The following is a 16,070-nucleotide window of genomic DNA, read 5'->3' as shown; positions in this document are numbered from 1 at the left end:
TCTGCCTCCTCGTGCAACGTTGCAAGCTGAGATTCCCACAGTTGAGTCTGTTATGGAGCTGTGATGAATCTGGGACTGGGCAGGGGGGAGCACAGCAGTGGTTTATAGCAAACCAGTAGTCTCCCCACTAGCGTGACTGGTTAGAAAGGGTACCAAACCCTCTCAGGTTCTGCCGAAGCAGACAGTGCTGGACTGAACAGAGCCATGATCTGACTCACAAAAAACTAGGTGTATATATGCCATTAAGTGTGGATTTATATCTGTTTGGCAGGGACATGCTCAGATGTTCAGTGAACGGACCATCCCAGCTGCCTTCTCCAGCATCTTAAGATGCAGAGTTGGGGGAGGCCTTTTCCCCAGTTGTAGGAGGTGCAGGAGACAAGCTGGCAATTGCAGAGGACAATACTAGTTAGATGAAGCATGGTGGCCATATACATTTGTTAAATAAATAAGTAAATTGGTTCCAGGGAAGGGAGGATGATACGATGGCATGCATTCTGTGCCTTAAGACTCCAAAGACTGTACAGCAATCCAAAATTTGTACCACAGACTGGGTCATTCAAATTAAGCAAGACCAATTCCATACAATTCACATTGCTATTGGAGAGCTCCAGTTTCAATCAGGCACCACATCCTTAAACTTATAACTGCAGTAAGCAGTTATAAAACTGGAAACCAACAGATCCTCAGGAGGCTGGGATGGCTGTGCATGCAACCGTGAGTCTCCGGCACCCTTTGAGTCCTGATTCTGCCCATGAAAATGGTGAAAAGCACATAGCTATCTTTGGGTGACAATGTTAAAAGAACACTGCCATTCGACAGTCTTTGCACCTTGGATAAAATGATCTCTGCTGTGTTTTTGGCACACCACTTTCCTTCAACTGCTCCTGGAATAAAACCTCCCCGTGTTCAGGAAGGTGGCAAAGCACCGATCATCTCAATGCAGCTTTTTCTCTCCCTTTTCCTAGAGAAAAGCCAGCTTCAAAACCAATCCATGATTCTGAATCTTAAGGCCCAGATAAATGCTGATTTCCCCTGCTTTTCTACTGTTGCCAAGAAACAGCTCTTTTCTTCCTCAAACTGATCCAGGGAGGCCATGGCAGGGAGCAGAGGAGGGAGCTTGGAAAATGAACCTCCCTGGAACTGATGGGACACTGTGCCCAGGGCTGGCCTTTGGTCTACTGAACAGGAGCCAACTAGAAGGGGAAAAGATACGGCTGGATTCTACCACAGATTTATTAGGAGAGAAGTGAGCTAAAAAAGGGCCTGTAATCAACCCTGCCAGCCTGGCATCTTCCAGTAATACCCTGGGATGGCAGAATTGCAGAATTTCACAAAAATAATTGTGTCGTGGCCACCCACGGAGTTTTAGGGTACGTTTGTTGCTAAATGCTCTGTACTGTTTAAAGAAGACAGGACACAAATGGTTTTGGTCTTAAAGTAAGTAAGTAAATTGTTACCACCTAGCAAATATAAAAAAACCCCTGGAATAATAATAATGTTTTTTGGGGGGCTTTCCATGGATATTTATGAACGTAGCCACTTTACTGAGGCAATCTGGATTTCCTGATCTCATGACCCATCATCCTCTGTCTCCCGAACTATTTGGAATGCAGATAACTGGACGAGTCTCATTCTACAAGAGGCCAACGGATGTTTCAGCTTAGGAATGTCTGCTCAGACTAGCAGCTGCTCCAAGGCAGAAAAAGATGCATTCCAACCTGGCCACCTGGGAGATGGTGGGGATGGAGTTTGGGGTCTTCTGTATGCAAATCACGCCTCGACCCATGTCACACAACCTTTGTTCATCTAGAGCACTGTTTCTCCACCGTGGCAACTTTATGATGTGTGGAGTTCAACTCCCAGAATTCCCCAGCCAGCATCCTGACTGGGGAGTTCTGGGAGTTGAAGTCTGCATATCTTATAGTTGCCAAGGTTGAGAAACACTGATCTAAGAAACAGATGCTGACTGGGGGCAGAGAAATAATGTATTTGTATGGCTTACTTTCTTATTCTCCTCCTTTTTTAAACTGGAGATACCAGAAGTTGAATGTGGCCACCTTCTGCCTGCCAAGCACACACTCAACAACCTTGTATCTGTCCCTTCATGGCAGTTACTGAGGTCACCATATCCAACCTCCAGGTCAAGGATGAGGTCAATATTATTTCCTGAACTATTTCCTATCAAAGTATTTCCTATCGCAAGAAGCGCCCCAACTTCCTCCTTGGCCAGATGGGCAGGCAAAAGATACTAAGCAGCCAGGTGGCAGCTCTGCTCTCCAGAGCATCATTCTGGCTCCCACAGCACATACCTTGAGGTCCTTGTTAAGGCCGATCACGCAGGTTGGAGTGAAAGCCAATGACAAGAAGTGAGAGAGAGGAAACCAGAACCAAAACTGGGTGAAGACCAGGACGCCGACCACTGAAGGCATGTGTGTGTGACCAGTCCTTGACTGCAGAGAAATTGTGACGTTGTGACCACCTGGAGAGAGTTCACACAAGAAATATTGAATGTAAGACGACTTAGATTTAACTGGGCTGGAAAGAATCACAACAGTAAGGAGGGGTTCTTGGTAACAGAATTATTTGAACCTGGAAATGGGAATGGATGTTTTCAAATTATTGTAGAGACAGACATTCCTTTTCCAACTCCTAAATAGGAAGCAACTTCTCTGATGAGTCAAGTGACAGTTACAACAAAGAGAATGAAAGGCATCAAGGAGGCCCTCACTTGATGGAGGAGCTACACACGTCCAGTTTCCAAGATTCTGTAATCTAACTTCCTTTTCCTTGCAATAAAACTGACGAAGGAGACTTTGCGAAAACCTAAGGTCTTTTGGTTGTATACTGCAATCCGGGGCTTAACATCCTGCTTCCATGAGATGGGGATGGAGGGAGTTGACCAGACAAAGGACGGGGGGAGAGGGGGAAAGCATCTACTGCAGATGTGTCTAGATCATTTATCAACTGCAGATGTTCTAGATCATTTATCACCAAACATGTGTCCCAGCCTTCCTACCTGGTGGAAAGCTGAGTTAGCCTTAGAAGGCTTCTGAGAATGCAACACAGCTCTACTGGAACAGACCAAACATCTTTCTAGTCCAACTTCCTGTTTCCATGAATAGCTAACTCAGATTTGTATGGGAATCTCTATAGCAATACATACTTGAAACAGTTCCTCTTCACCCCCATGTATAAGGAGACGTATTAATTGAAAACATATATTTCTATCTAGCATGTAGGCATGTGGTGAAATAAATGCTAGAACACTCATCTAAGTCTACGTTCTTTGCATTCCCTGTGTATTGCTCAAGCCCCACTGTCTCTTCCCCACCTTTATTCGCCTTCTATCTCCACTCTCTCATGTGTGACCCTCAGCAGAAGAGGGGGGAAAATAATCCACTCCACCTTCCACCCAGAAGTAGCCTTTGGATCTGCTTCCTTCATCCTATGGGTTATACATCATGGCAGTAAAATTAATCCTGCCAGATAACCAACCCGTATAATTTCATCTTTGGAAAGCAATGATGGCAGGATCTTGTCAGGCTGATGCAATGCAGGCCCGTCCAGCTGAAGCTGAACAGAAAGGTTAGGCCCACAGAGGGAGCAGGAAGGTGTTAATCTGATTTTTCAGCCCGTTGCAGATTGTGCTGAAGAAGGACAGCAACCATCAGCAACTGATTTAGGTGAGTTTGGGACAGAGGCCCGAATTGGAGTAAAAGGCAATTGAGTTCAGGCCATTTATATAGGAAAATTAGAGCCCCAGAGAAGCACAGTTCAGACCACCCAAGAGTCTAGAAAGTCATTATTATATCCCATTATTTGTATGTAAGGGATACTTGGTGAGAAAAAAATTCTTCTGCTTTTGGGTCTCTTAGCAAGAATGTGTAAATCCATGGGAGTGACCTTCCTAGCATCACTCAAAGGTTGAACGTTTTGAAATAGGGAAAAGGAAAAAAAAAAATGCCGGAAGCCATCATATTAGCTGCATTTCATTAGTGTAATACAATATTAAATTTAATAAAGCAAATTAATTATTTTCTGTTGGTTTCCCTCACCTTCAGGAACAGAGCTAATATGGCACCACTGAAAAACATAGTAAAGTTTTCACACACTCCTCCTGAAAAAGTAGTGTATGCGCGTGCACACACGCATGTCAAGTGCTTCTGGATAGTGTCCTTATGTCATACTAACAATGCTAAATTCTTCATAACTTAGGTCTATGAAACTCTGGAATTTTATTTTTAAACTGCAGCCTGGCCACTTAAAATCTGACTTTTCTTGCGCACTTCTCCTCCCCGAAGTACTGCATTCTCACTGCATTACACCCTCTTGATTAATTTTTCTCTGGGGTTGTCTAGGAGCGGAAAGATGTGAGACCTTCCATTATTGCTGCTTGTTCCTGGAGAACGCCTTTCCTAGCTGTCACAATGTTCTGGACAGATGAGGTTGAGAGATGGCTTGACAGTTAGTTTAAAAACATCTGGAAAGAAGACTTTTTTTTTTTTTTTTACTCTTAACACCCACATTATACCTCTTCAAGCAAAAATGATGCATATTTATGGGACACCAACATCAAAGATTGGAAAGCTGTTCTCAAAAGTCAGCTTTTTCTGCTCCCTGTGATGACTGGGCAATAGTATGGTCACTCAAAGAATGGTAACAGCGGGGACTTCCTCCCACTTTCAATTCTGGATGGATGGGAACAGAAGGGAGAGAGAGATTAGGGAGGGGCGGGTGCAAAATAAGAGGGGTGGTGTGGGAATTGAAGCCTTGCACCTTTTATATATGGGTGCCCGCCGTTTTGCAGATTTTGATGCGCACCGCCCAGATGCCCCTGGGTGGGTGGAAGGGTGGGTCTAACAGGAGCCCAGAGTCTGAACTCCAGTTTGAGCCTCTGGCTGTCGGAGTGAGAGGGTTAAAAACAGATGTGCACGGCCAGCGAAGGGAAGAACTGGCAGGCCACAGATACGTCCTACAATGACAAATGTGAAGATTCATCTTGCCCGGAGAACTAGAGAACATTCTAAAGAATTTAATCTCAGTTGTAATCTTCAGAGATCCTCTTTACAACTTTTCCAAGTTAATGAATAAACATTATTGGTCAAACATTAAAGAAAAAAGGACTGTGTTCTTTTATACTCTCTCTACCTTCTAGAGCAGTGTTTCTCAACCATGGCAACTTTAAGAAGTCTGGACTTCATCTCCCAGAATTCCATGCTGGCTGGGGGATTCTGGGAATTGAAGTCCAGACTTCTTAAAGTTGCCACGGTTGAGAGGCATTGCTCTAGAGAGTCACATTATCTCACGTATATGTAAAAACAGAAGAGAAAAACAAATACTCAAATCCAGAAAATCCCTAGTTTGTGACCGCACTTTCATATGGAAGAAGAAGACTCAAAGAAAGGACACTCACAATACACCCTTGACTCACTCTGTTGCCAGAGTAGTTGGGTCTTCCCTGGACAACTGTGTCAAGATGGCTGCCTCCCACCTTCCTCCTGGCTTGCCTTGATGGATCCTAAAACACTTCCTACAGTTATTCATTCCCCCACCTGCTGCTTTGGCTGGTGGGATCTGCCATCTCACTCTTCTCCCCATCGCTAAAATAATGCCTGCAGAATGTCTGCTATGCCGTGATTTAGGACAGTCAATTCCTGAGCTAATTTCCAGGAAAACATTGTGCAGCTACTGTCGGTAGCCAAGTTGCCGGTCTAAGTAGTGAGACAGCGCTTGCTGTTTACAAAAATGTTGAAAAATGATTTAGAACAGTAAGCACTCCCCCACTAGCAGATTTTAACCAGACCCCAAAATATCAATCCTTTCTTTGCGGTTAAAGATTTCTAGCTGCTTTCCCTACCACTTTTTGAAATGCCTGCAGCTAGCCTGTTACAGGAAATTACTGCGGCTCGCTAATTCTTTATAGATGCCAACCAATAAAGTCTCCAAGATCCAAGCCAGCTGGGTGATGCTGAGAAACAGAAGGTCACCGGACTTGGAAGGGCGTGGTTTGAGATTTGGGTGGCACGGCTAATTATAGTATGACAAAGTTAAGGTTAACGTAGATTTCAAAAATCATTAGACGTGCCATTCTGAGAATTTAGAGTAGATCTAAATCTAGATTTTGTCCAAAAATACCTTTATGGCTATCACCACAAGAAGCACATTATAGAAGAGAATGGCAATTAAGCAGAAATGGCTAACTTATGGTGACATTTTAGATTTTTACCAAGGAGAATTTATAATAAAATCAAGAGAAGATTTGATATCTGAAGGATATATGTATCAATGGTTTTCACATCTATAATTAGTATAAAGATTTAAGGCTGATAAAAGGACGTATGGTTTTGAACAAGATAAAACTATATTTGAAGTTAAGTACTAATGACGAACATCTTATTGTTAAAATGTATAAACTTTAGTTGAGATTTGAAACAGAAGAACAAGTTAAAGATTGTATGATAAAGTGGGCTAAATATTTTGGATATTATATACAAATGGAACAATGGGAAAGTATGTGGATGAAAGAGTCGAAATTTATATTATGTTAAAATCTTAAAGAGAATTTTTCTAAAATGATGTGTCAATGGCATTTGTCGCCAGAAAGATTGTCAAAAACGTACGAAGGGACTTCAAATATATGTTGGAAATGTGAACAACAAAAAGGGACTTTTTATCATTTTTGGTGGACATGTAATAAAGCTAAAAAATTTTGGACTCATATATATAAATAAACAATTCAAAAACCAAAGACATTTCTTTGGGGGCTGATGGATAAATAATTGGAAAAATTTCATGGATCTTTGTTTTTATATATGATAACTGCAGTGAGACTTCTATATGTTCAAAGGTGGAAAGACTTGATACTACCTACAATGGAAGAATGGGTGGTAAAGTTGATGGAGCTGGCTGAGATGGCGAAATTGAGAGCTTTGATTAGAGAAAAGACATTGACTAATTTTAATGCTAACTGGAAGCCTCTTTTGGACTTTTTGCGCGAAACAGAAAAAAAATGAAATTACGATATATGGATTTGATGATTAGTAAAATTAATAGATTACGGAAAAAATGGATGTTGTAATCATAGAGCAGGAGTTTAATGTATGTTTTACTTATATCTGCTGTAAAAGAAGTCAGAAGTCATTTTTTTGTATTTGTTTCTTTCTGTTTCTTTCTTTTTCTGCACTTCTGCTGTCCTCTCTCTTTATTCTTTTTCTTCTATTCCTAGAAGGGCGTAGGGTTTGCTCTCTGTTTATATACAGTAGTTTGCCCTGTCAGTGTTAGTTTCTTCCTTGGTAGTTCCTAGATTAGGCTGTTTACTGCTTGACTGTTTGTCCGAGTTAGTAGTTCCTTGGTCTAGCTTGGTCTAGGATGCTGGCAGTTTCCCAATTGAAATTACTGACTTGTGACTCCGATCATGTCAGAACATGATGAAAAATCCTTAATCTTAAAACACATGGACAGACTCAACCAGAGTTTCAGCTGGGAAACTGCAAGCGTCTTAGATAAAGCTAAATCCAAAAACAGGAGGTATTCCTGGAAGCTTGGTATTCAGACAAGTCAGCCATCAATAGGCACATAGAGATAAACAACATTTACACACCATTCAAAAGAGACAATAAAAAGGAAACAAAAAGACCAGAACACCTCCTTGCCAGCAATCAACACCCAGATAAGCAGGGATTAACACCAGACAAACAATCTAGCAGAAAACAACAGCCTAATCTAGGAACTACCAAAGGAAAAAACAACTCCCCCACCTACACTGACAGGGCAAGCCACTGTATATAAACAGGGAGAAAACCCCACTCCCTTCTAGCGCTGATGATGTTACCTAGAGAGATAACAAAACGCCTGCAAGAAAACAGCCAAGCTCAGAGAACCCCAAGGACTCCACAGTTCAACCCTGAGCTACACAGATTCGCTTCTACTGGTACAAGAACATTGTTTTAGGAAGGTCAATCCATTTCATTCAGAGAACCTCTGACCAAAGGCAGGTTCAGTTTCAAATGTGTCAGTGATTCACACGTGCAATAAAATCTGAAACAAGCAATGTTTCCCTCCCCGTTCTTCTTTATAATTAAGATATAACATTATTAATACAATATACAATAAAATAATATTCTATTGAACATTTTGGGGGAAAATATACATAAACAGAAGGAAAAGTGAAGGAATAGAATGGTGAATAAACAAGGAATTTACATATGTGTTAAAATTCTAATTTTCCAATATTCCTATAGGTTGTTAGAGATAACTGAATATACTCTATCATTTAAAGACCTGAAAATCACTCTTAAACTCTACAGAGAATAGAAACATCATCCCTACTTCTGATGCAATGCAATTGCTTCTGATGACTCATGCCAATGAAAGGCACTGCTCTCAATAAGGACAAAGACATTCAAAGTGGGGTGGAAGCACAGGAGCTGAATGCAACTCTAAAACAAAGGTCTCTTAAGAGCTAATCTCCTTAAGCTCTCCCACCAACGTGTTCCTCCCCCCCACAGATCTGTTTAAATGGTTCTGTTTGTTTGTATGATACCCCCCCTTGGGATAAGAGCCTGAGGAGGGGGCTGATTGGGTTGGGGGAATGGGAAGGGAACTCTAACCCGGAGAACGGCTGGGAGGGATTCCCTGTGGGGGTTGATGCGAAGGTGTCTGTGTATGTTTGCGTGTGTGTTTGTGGGACGAGTGGGGGAGGTGGGGTGCTGGGTACCCTGATGGTGCTGAGAACTGGTGGAGCTGAAGTGCCTTGGGGTGCCTGGGTTCCCCTCCCTAGGACGGATGCAATTGACCACTGTGGGAGGTCCCAAGCCTTGCGAATTGGGGAGCCTGGAGGGGACAATGATGCTGCCTTTGGGGGGGAATGGGTGGGCCACAGTTGGTGATGGGCATGGGGAGATATGGTGGGAGACGAGGAGTGGGCCGCTCTCAGGGAATGTGGGATGGAAGTTTCATACCGGTTTCACTTTCCAGCTCCTTGGTCTCAGTCCCTGTACCCGGACAGCAGACTTTCAGAGGCCCTGGTTTCTGGTTGCTGCTCTTGAATGCAGGGGTTGTTCCTTTACCTCTTAAGGAGGTCTTGGTTTGCCCCCTCCTCAAGAAGCCATCATTGAACCCCACGATACTGGACAATTTTCATCTAATATCTAACCTCCCTTTTCTGGTGATTGAGAAGGTGGCTGCACACAGCTTCAGAGGACCTTGGATGAAGTGGATTATCTATGGAACGGAAATGGCATTGGTTGTGCTTTTGGATCTCTGGTGTGGGTGGGATGGTGGCAGTGCGTCCTCTGTGCTGGTGCTCTTTCCTCTCCTGTTCAACATCTACATGAGACTGCTGGGTGAGCTCATCTGTCACCGCTGAACATCTCTGCCCCTGGAGAATTAAGCAACGCTGTGGACTTATCTCAGTGTCTGGAGGCTGTGAGGGTCTGGATCGGGCAAACAGGCTTCAACTGAATCCTGGCAAGGCTGAGTGGCTTTGGGTTTTGAGACCTTCCGGTTCTAGGACTCTTTGGTGCTGGATGGGCTTGTATTCCCCCAAACAGACCCTGTGCGCAATCTGGGGGTCCTCCTGGACTCAGGACTCCTGCTTGATGAGCAGGTGGCAGTTGAGGGTAGGAGGCCTTTGAACATCTTCATATTGCGTACCAGTTGTGCCCATTCCTAGATCAAGAGGCCCTACTCACGGTCACTCATGCCCTGGTCACTTCCTGGTTGGGCTACTGCAATGCGTTCTACGTGGGGCTGCTTTGAAGAGTATCTGGAAACTTCAGCTGGTGCAAAACGAAGCGGCATGAGCATTTATGTATGTTTCTGGTAGAACACACATTACATGTCTGCTTTGCAAGCTGCACTGTTTTTTGTTTCTGGGTCCAATTCAAGGTGCTGGTGTTGACCTATAAAGCCCTTCATGGCATGGGACTGGGCTATTTGAGGGACCGCCCCTCACCGATTTCATCTGCCCATCCCACCAGATCCAGCAGAGAGGGTATGTTATGGGCTTTTCTGCTGTGGTGCCCACATTGTTCTCCCCCGAGGTGAGGTTGGCTTCATAACTTCTGAGCTTCCGAAGGTCCCTCAAGACCTGCTTGTGTCAACAGGCCTGGGGACCTCAGGGGGCGGGTGAACTAGTGAGATGGCTCTGTAATTAACACCCCTCGTCTATTATTTTTTGTATTAGCTTTGTTTTTATAGTTTTTATAGTTTTTAATGTTTTTAATAATTAATAATGATAATAGTTTTAGGCATTTATTAATAGTTTTAGCTCTGTTGTACACCGCCAAGAGTCACTGGCTTTGTGAGATGGGCAGCTATATAAATTAGACAAATAAATAAATGGGATGTTGGAAGCAATCATGAATTCCCAAGATGGCCTTAGACAATCTGGTCTCAGCCCTACAATCTCTAGCAGCAGCAATAACAATAGTATCATCCTCAATATTTTCCAAAAGTGGGGAGTGACCACTGCATATTACTTTCTTCTGCAAACCACAATGCACAACTGTGTTTGCTGGAGTCAACTCAGCAACTGAAAGAGCCTATCTGGAAGACTGCCATCTGCCAACACATTCCATGCAGAGTCACAAATTAAATGCAGGTATCTCTCACACGCTCTGCTCTCTGGAGAACCTAAAAGCTTGCTTAGCCTTTTGCAGACCTGAGCTGATCGAATAAAGGTATTGCTCTCACATGGATTCTGAATTGTTCTTTCTGGCAACATGGTTATTTTTGCCCTTTGTGTTACTGGCTGCATCAGCCTTCCCTAAACTCAGCCCTCTCAATGAGTTGGATTACAACTCCTATCACTCCACAGTAAGCACAACCAATGGCCATACTGGCTGGGGATGATGGGGATTATAATCCAGTGCAACCACAAGATCTTGGGTTGGATTTGATTGATATTTATGAACCCCTCTTGAAGATGCATCCATTTTCTCCAACCAGGTGTTGTACAGGTATGTTAGAAGTCTAAGAATTGCTTTGACCAGGCTGGAAGCAGAACTTCAAATATGTGAGCACAACTGTCCAAGAGAAGCCACGATGATCTCAATTGCATCACGGCATCATCGTACAAATGGCGCAAATTATGTAATGTACGTCATGATGTCACAGCATGCATGATGTCACTTCCTACCCCTACGGACGTTCATGTGTATAAGAACAACATTTCAATTCAAATCAATCTTTACAACTGTCATAGACCAGCTAAAGGGGAACCTTACTCACTCAACACATTATAAGGTTTCTTCCTTTTGCTCTGGTACTAAGTGGAACCTCATCATCCAGTGGATTTGTTTTAGTTTTTTTTTTAAAAAAAGTTGCGATTGCAGCAGTAAACCAAAAACAGGAATTTAGTGTAGAGCAGGTCGGCAAAAAAGATGGCCTCAGATCAAAAGTTTGGAGATTTTGCCTTCCAGTTTTTGGGATGTGTGGGAGGTCAGGGGGATGAAAGGAATCCCTTAACTGTGGCATCAACTGTGCCTCTTAAAACTTCTGCTCTCCCCCTTCAAGGAGGCACCCACTTTGACACGCAACGCTGAGAGGGGCAAGCGAGACACGTGGCGCCACACCCGCCAATTCACACCTCGCTTCAGCAGCACAGATATTTTTTCTTGCAGACGAACAGACGCACTCTCCAATACCCTGAATATGGATTAGTTTAGTTTCGCGCAATGATTCCTGGGGGCCCTGTAGCATAATTTGTATAATTAATGAACTATCAAGCTCCCCCCATCTCCTGAACAGGCGCCTGCTTGTTACACATCCCACAATACTTCTGGCAAGAAGAAAGTAGAGCAGCTATTTGCAATGGCAACTGTTTTTTGGCAGCTGGACTCATCTGCTAGGGGACAAATGGATGATAATGAAGACAACAGCAGATATCCATTCCACACATTACTTTATGATAACGAACAAAAATGTAAAGGCATCAAACATGCACGACCAACAGCTGGGGTGGGGAAGTGATGCAGACAGTGGGCCAGGAGCAAGGAGACCTGATTCTGATCCAGGTTCCAACCCTCCCACCCTCAGTGGGTGCCCTTGGAGCACTCTCCCTCCCTCTTGGCCCAGGAGCCAGGGGGCAATAGTGGTGAAGGTCCCAGAAACCCACGTTTTGGTCCTCCCTCAGCCCCAGAAGCTTCCTGAGGGACCGCGTCTCTCTCAGCCCAGCCTATTGCACAGGTTTGTTGTGATATGGATAAAATGAAGGGGAGTCCTTGGAGGAAAGGCAGAACGTCGTCATCATCATCAACTTTTTATCCTACCTTTTTAAATACATTTTGGTCAACTCAAGGTGGCGAACTTATCCAATACTCCTGCCTATTTTCCCTACAACCACCACCCTGTGAGGTGGGTTGGGCTGAGAGAGGGGCTGACTTTCATGCCTAAGGGAGGACTACAACTCAAGACTCCTGGTTTCTAGGCCAGCCCCTTAACTGCTACATCAAACTGGCTCTAAATAATTCATTAATTAATACAGTTAATAACATGGCAGTGTTTTGAGCGTTGCGTGTTTCCTGCCCAAATTCTGTGAGGGAAGTTAAGAGTTTGGATAAAGAAATCGTGCATCGGGCTTTGCCCAGGCAGATTTACCAGATGCACCTGATGAAACAAATGAAGCCAAACAGTCCTTCCCAACTTGAAATTTCTGTGTCTCAGGGCTATAACCTCCCAAATTCTCTGGCACCTCTGCAATTCAAGGTCCCAACAGGGCTGGCGGTTGAGAAAGGAGATTTCTTGGTTTAAAGGCAGCGACCAGCAACAACGGTTTTGGCACTGAAACAAAACTTACCTGCATCCAGTATGCCCTGAGCCAGGATTGCTCCGAACTTAGCCATCACATCATCGTGCTTGTCATTGATGACTTTGGAATAAAGCTGTCTGAACTGGCTGACCTAAAACAGAAAGGCAATTTTTTAAAAAAGTGCTGCCTAGAGTCACATAAAAGTGAGATGGGCAGCTGTAGAAACTGAATAAATAAATAAACAAGCAAACTGTACACCACTTTCAAAGCCAACTTACAGCATGCTGCAAGGAATTGGAAACAAAAGGTTCAGTAGCAACCCCCCCCCCCAAAAGTTGATATTTCTATCACGTTTTAATTGAACTGGCTTATGGCTATCCAAGAAGAGGGCAATTAACACGTAAGAAAACTGTGCTTGCTTCCTGTTGGCCCTTTTAATTTCCCATGTACTGAATGCTGGGAATGATCGCTTGAGGAAGGGAAGCAATGAATACAAATATGGCATGTTTATGAACCGCAGTGGCCACTGCTCCTCTCTGGCCCTCCCTACCAGAATAACCTCGCGCTGAAGCCAGGAACAGCCACGCAGCACGCTTCTACAGAAAGACAGCGAGCACGCTCCTACAGCAGGATGCAATTCCTCCGTTACTCAACATCCCTTATAAATCAAACTGAATTATGGAAGCTATAATTCCTTCCTAAGCCAATTCTGCTGCTTGTTTAGGGTTGCTTTAGGTTAATGAACAGAGCAAGGTTTCCGTAAAAGTCGATGATGAAAGAAACAAGGAAGTTGCCTTACACGCACACGGTGCTTGTTTTGCCGAAGGACTACGAAATTGCTGAGAAAAATCTTACTTAAGAGGAGGACAAGGACTCTTAATGACTCAGAGTCTAATTATTTTTATTTATTTATTCATCATCAAAATCATTAAATTATCCTGTCTCTCTGGCATGCACTTATAGACTTAACGCCTGCAGATTTTTCTAGGAGAAGATGCCACTGTAAAGATACACAGAAATATCTGCATTGGGGTCTTCTACAAAGAGGAGAATCTTTTTGGGGGGGGGGGTTGTGAAAGCAAGAAGTGATGCCTCGGTAGTTGGAAGGGTGTCAACTGACATGGTCCAAACACAGGTGCCAAAATCTACAGAACTCACATGCTGAATCAGACCCTGGGCTGTCTAACTCAACCCTAGTAGGTTTCAATTTCTCCCGCTTAAGTCCCACCAATCACTCTATCAAAGACCCACCACAGAAAGAAAAAGACCGTATATATTTTCACAGGCATTCAATTTGTATATCTACCATTTACATTATGTGTCAGGCTCCAACCAAAAGTAATTCCTTTTCCAACCACAATTCGCACAGTCTTTTTAGCAAGAATTTATTAAAAAGAAAGCTATGAGGTCACAAGAATTCCAAAAACTGGATTTTTTCTTTTACCACTTTTCTGTGAAATGATAGCTTTTTTCGCTCTTAACGAAGGAGCTTACAGGTGGCTATTTATAACACCGTCTCCCGAATCCTTATCAATTTCAGAACCACCCATTACGCCCAGTTTTAAGTTCAAATGATTTGTGTCCCACCTAAGGTGACTTCTGAGTCCCACCTACAGCGCAAGTAATGCTGACAGAGAACCACGGATGTATCCCAGGCTTTTCCGTTCTGGGGACCCTCCTCTAGATACACTGCAACTCCCAGAACTTAGAGTCAGCAGTGAGTTTCTGAGAGCTGCAGTCACAACACCCCCCGGGCCCTAAGAAAAGCTAATCTAACCCTTCCAAGGGCTCCAGACAGCCCTGCTTTGGACTGAAATGGGGATCTTCTACATACAAGGCATGTACCTGGTCATCCTTTTCGTTGTCAGGTTCGGTCAGCACGAGGCTTCAGGGAAGCACGGGGCTGCAGGGAAGCTCGCAACCAGACCACGCGGAATCCACCGGCGGTAGCTAGCGGGGAAAAGAGGAACCGAAAGCGCCGCTAATTAACGAGCCACCTGCGGCCAGCTAAACAGGAAAACCGCAGCGGAAGCTTTTAATTACGAACTGATAACGGCGCGAGCAAGCAAGGAACGGGGCCGCAGGGCAGCGAAACAAGATCGCAACGCAGCACAGAACCCGCGGGTCTGCACGTAGCAGGGAGGGGCCAACCCAGCCGGAGGGGGACTGGCAATCAAGGACAATGGACTCTGACCGACCCTGCCATCATGAACGATCAGGGGGGACATTGGGGGGCCTAATTGCCCACAGCCGCAACGCGATCACGAGGCGGGAAAAAGCGCGGGAAGGGGGAATATAACAAGTGATGCAATTGTACCAAGCCAGTCCTGGCTTTGCTTGTGACTACTACGTTACGCATGAGTAAACCTTCTTTGTGAACCACACGTGTCACGAGAGTTTCTCTGTCGAACGGGGCAAATCTCACATAAAGCCAGGACTCACCGTCAGCGCTACCCGGTACCACCGAGGAGCGTTTTCTTTCTCAATACAGGCATGACCAGCGACGAGGAATCCGTGGGTCAGCTGGAGCGCGAGGGATCCAGGCTCGCGGAAGGGCGGTCGGAGCCGCCCGGGAGCGACGGGGCAGCGGCCAGGGCCGGGCGCACTCCATCCGAGCGGTGGTCGATGGGCGTGAATCAAGGACCAGACGATTCGGGCGTTACGATGACCCGGGGTTCGGGGTTCCGGGACCGTGAGTGGAGCGAGAAATTCGCCCGACTAGAGGAGAGAGTCGAGCGACGCCTAGACGCCGTGGAGGCGATGCTCCAGACCCTACTGCAGAGAGTGGGGCCACCGGCGGTAAACGAGGAGGCGAGCGACAGGGGGCGGTCCGACACCCCCGCCGGCACCACCCACGGCGCCCCGGTCGGAGGACCAACGGGCGGCAGACGCCCTGAGACTTCGAGGTATCACTGGGAAGTTCTCAGGGGACCCCGAACAGCTGCCGCACTTTCTGACGCACGTCAGGGGGTTCATGCAGAGGGGTGGTCACCTATTCGCTAGAGACGAGGACAGGGTATCCTACGTGGCCGAGCTGCTAGATGGCCAAGCCGCCAGCTGGGTGATCGGGCTGTACGATGCCAACGCGGCGGAACTACGGAGTTTCCCGGACTTCATGCAGGCGCTCCGGGACAGATTCGAGGACACATTGAGCGCCAAGCGGGCGGAGGACGACATCCTACAATTCAGGCAGCGGGGCAAATCGGTATCGGAATATGCCCTGGAGTTCCGGAGGTTGGCCGAGAAGCTCGCGGACTGGCCGGAGTCCCTGAAGGTGAAGTATTTTAAGAGGGGACTCAACCCAGAGATCCTGGAA

At 45.2% G+C, this 16,070-nt stretch overlaps 1 protein-coding gene across 1 annotated transcript in view; it reads right to left on the bottom strand.

Annotated features, from left to right (window-relative positions):
- The window catches only part of PSMD1 (proteasome 26S subunit, non-ATPase 1), a 106,575-nt gene that overhangs the window by 10,910 nt on the left and 79,595 nt on the right, over nt 1-16,070 (bottom strand). Inside the window, exons 19-20 of the mRNA XM_088132672.1 lie at nt 12,803-12,905; nt 2,313-2,482 (exon numbers count right to left, since the gene is read on the bottom strand). Of these exons, the coding sequence (XP_087988798.1) occupies nt 2,313-2,482; nt 12,803-12,905 (273 nt within the window). The remainder of the gene's footprint in view (nt 1-2,312; nt 2,483-12,802; nt 12,906-16,070) is intronic.

The sequence above is a fragment of the Python bivittatus genome, unplaced genomic scaffold, assembly GCF_059951505.1.
Source record: "Python bivittatus isolate LINGU-HERP-01145 unplaced genomic scaffold, Pbiv_v1 ctg000980_np1212, whole genome shotgun sequence".
Classification (NCBI taxonomy): domain Eukaryota; kingdom Metazoa; phylum Chordata; class Lepidosauria; order Squamata; family Pythonidae; genus Python; species Python bivittatus.
The sequence above is the reverse complement of the archived record's forward strand: the minus strand, read 5'-3'. Positions and strand labels throughout refer to the sequence as shown.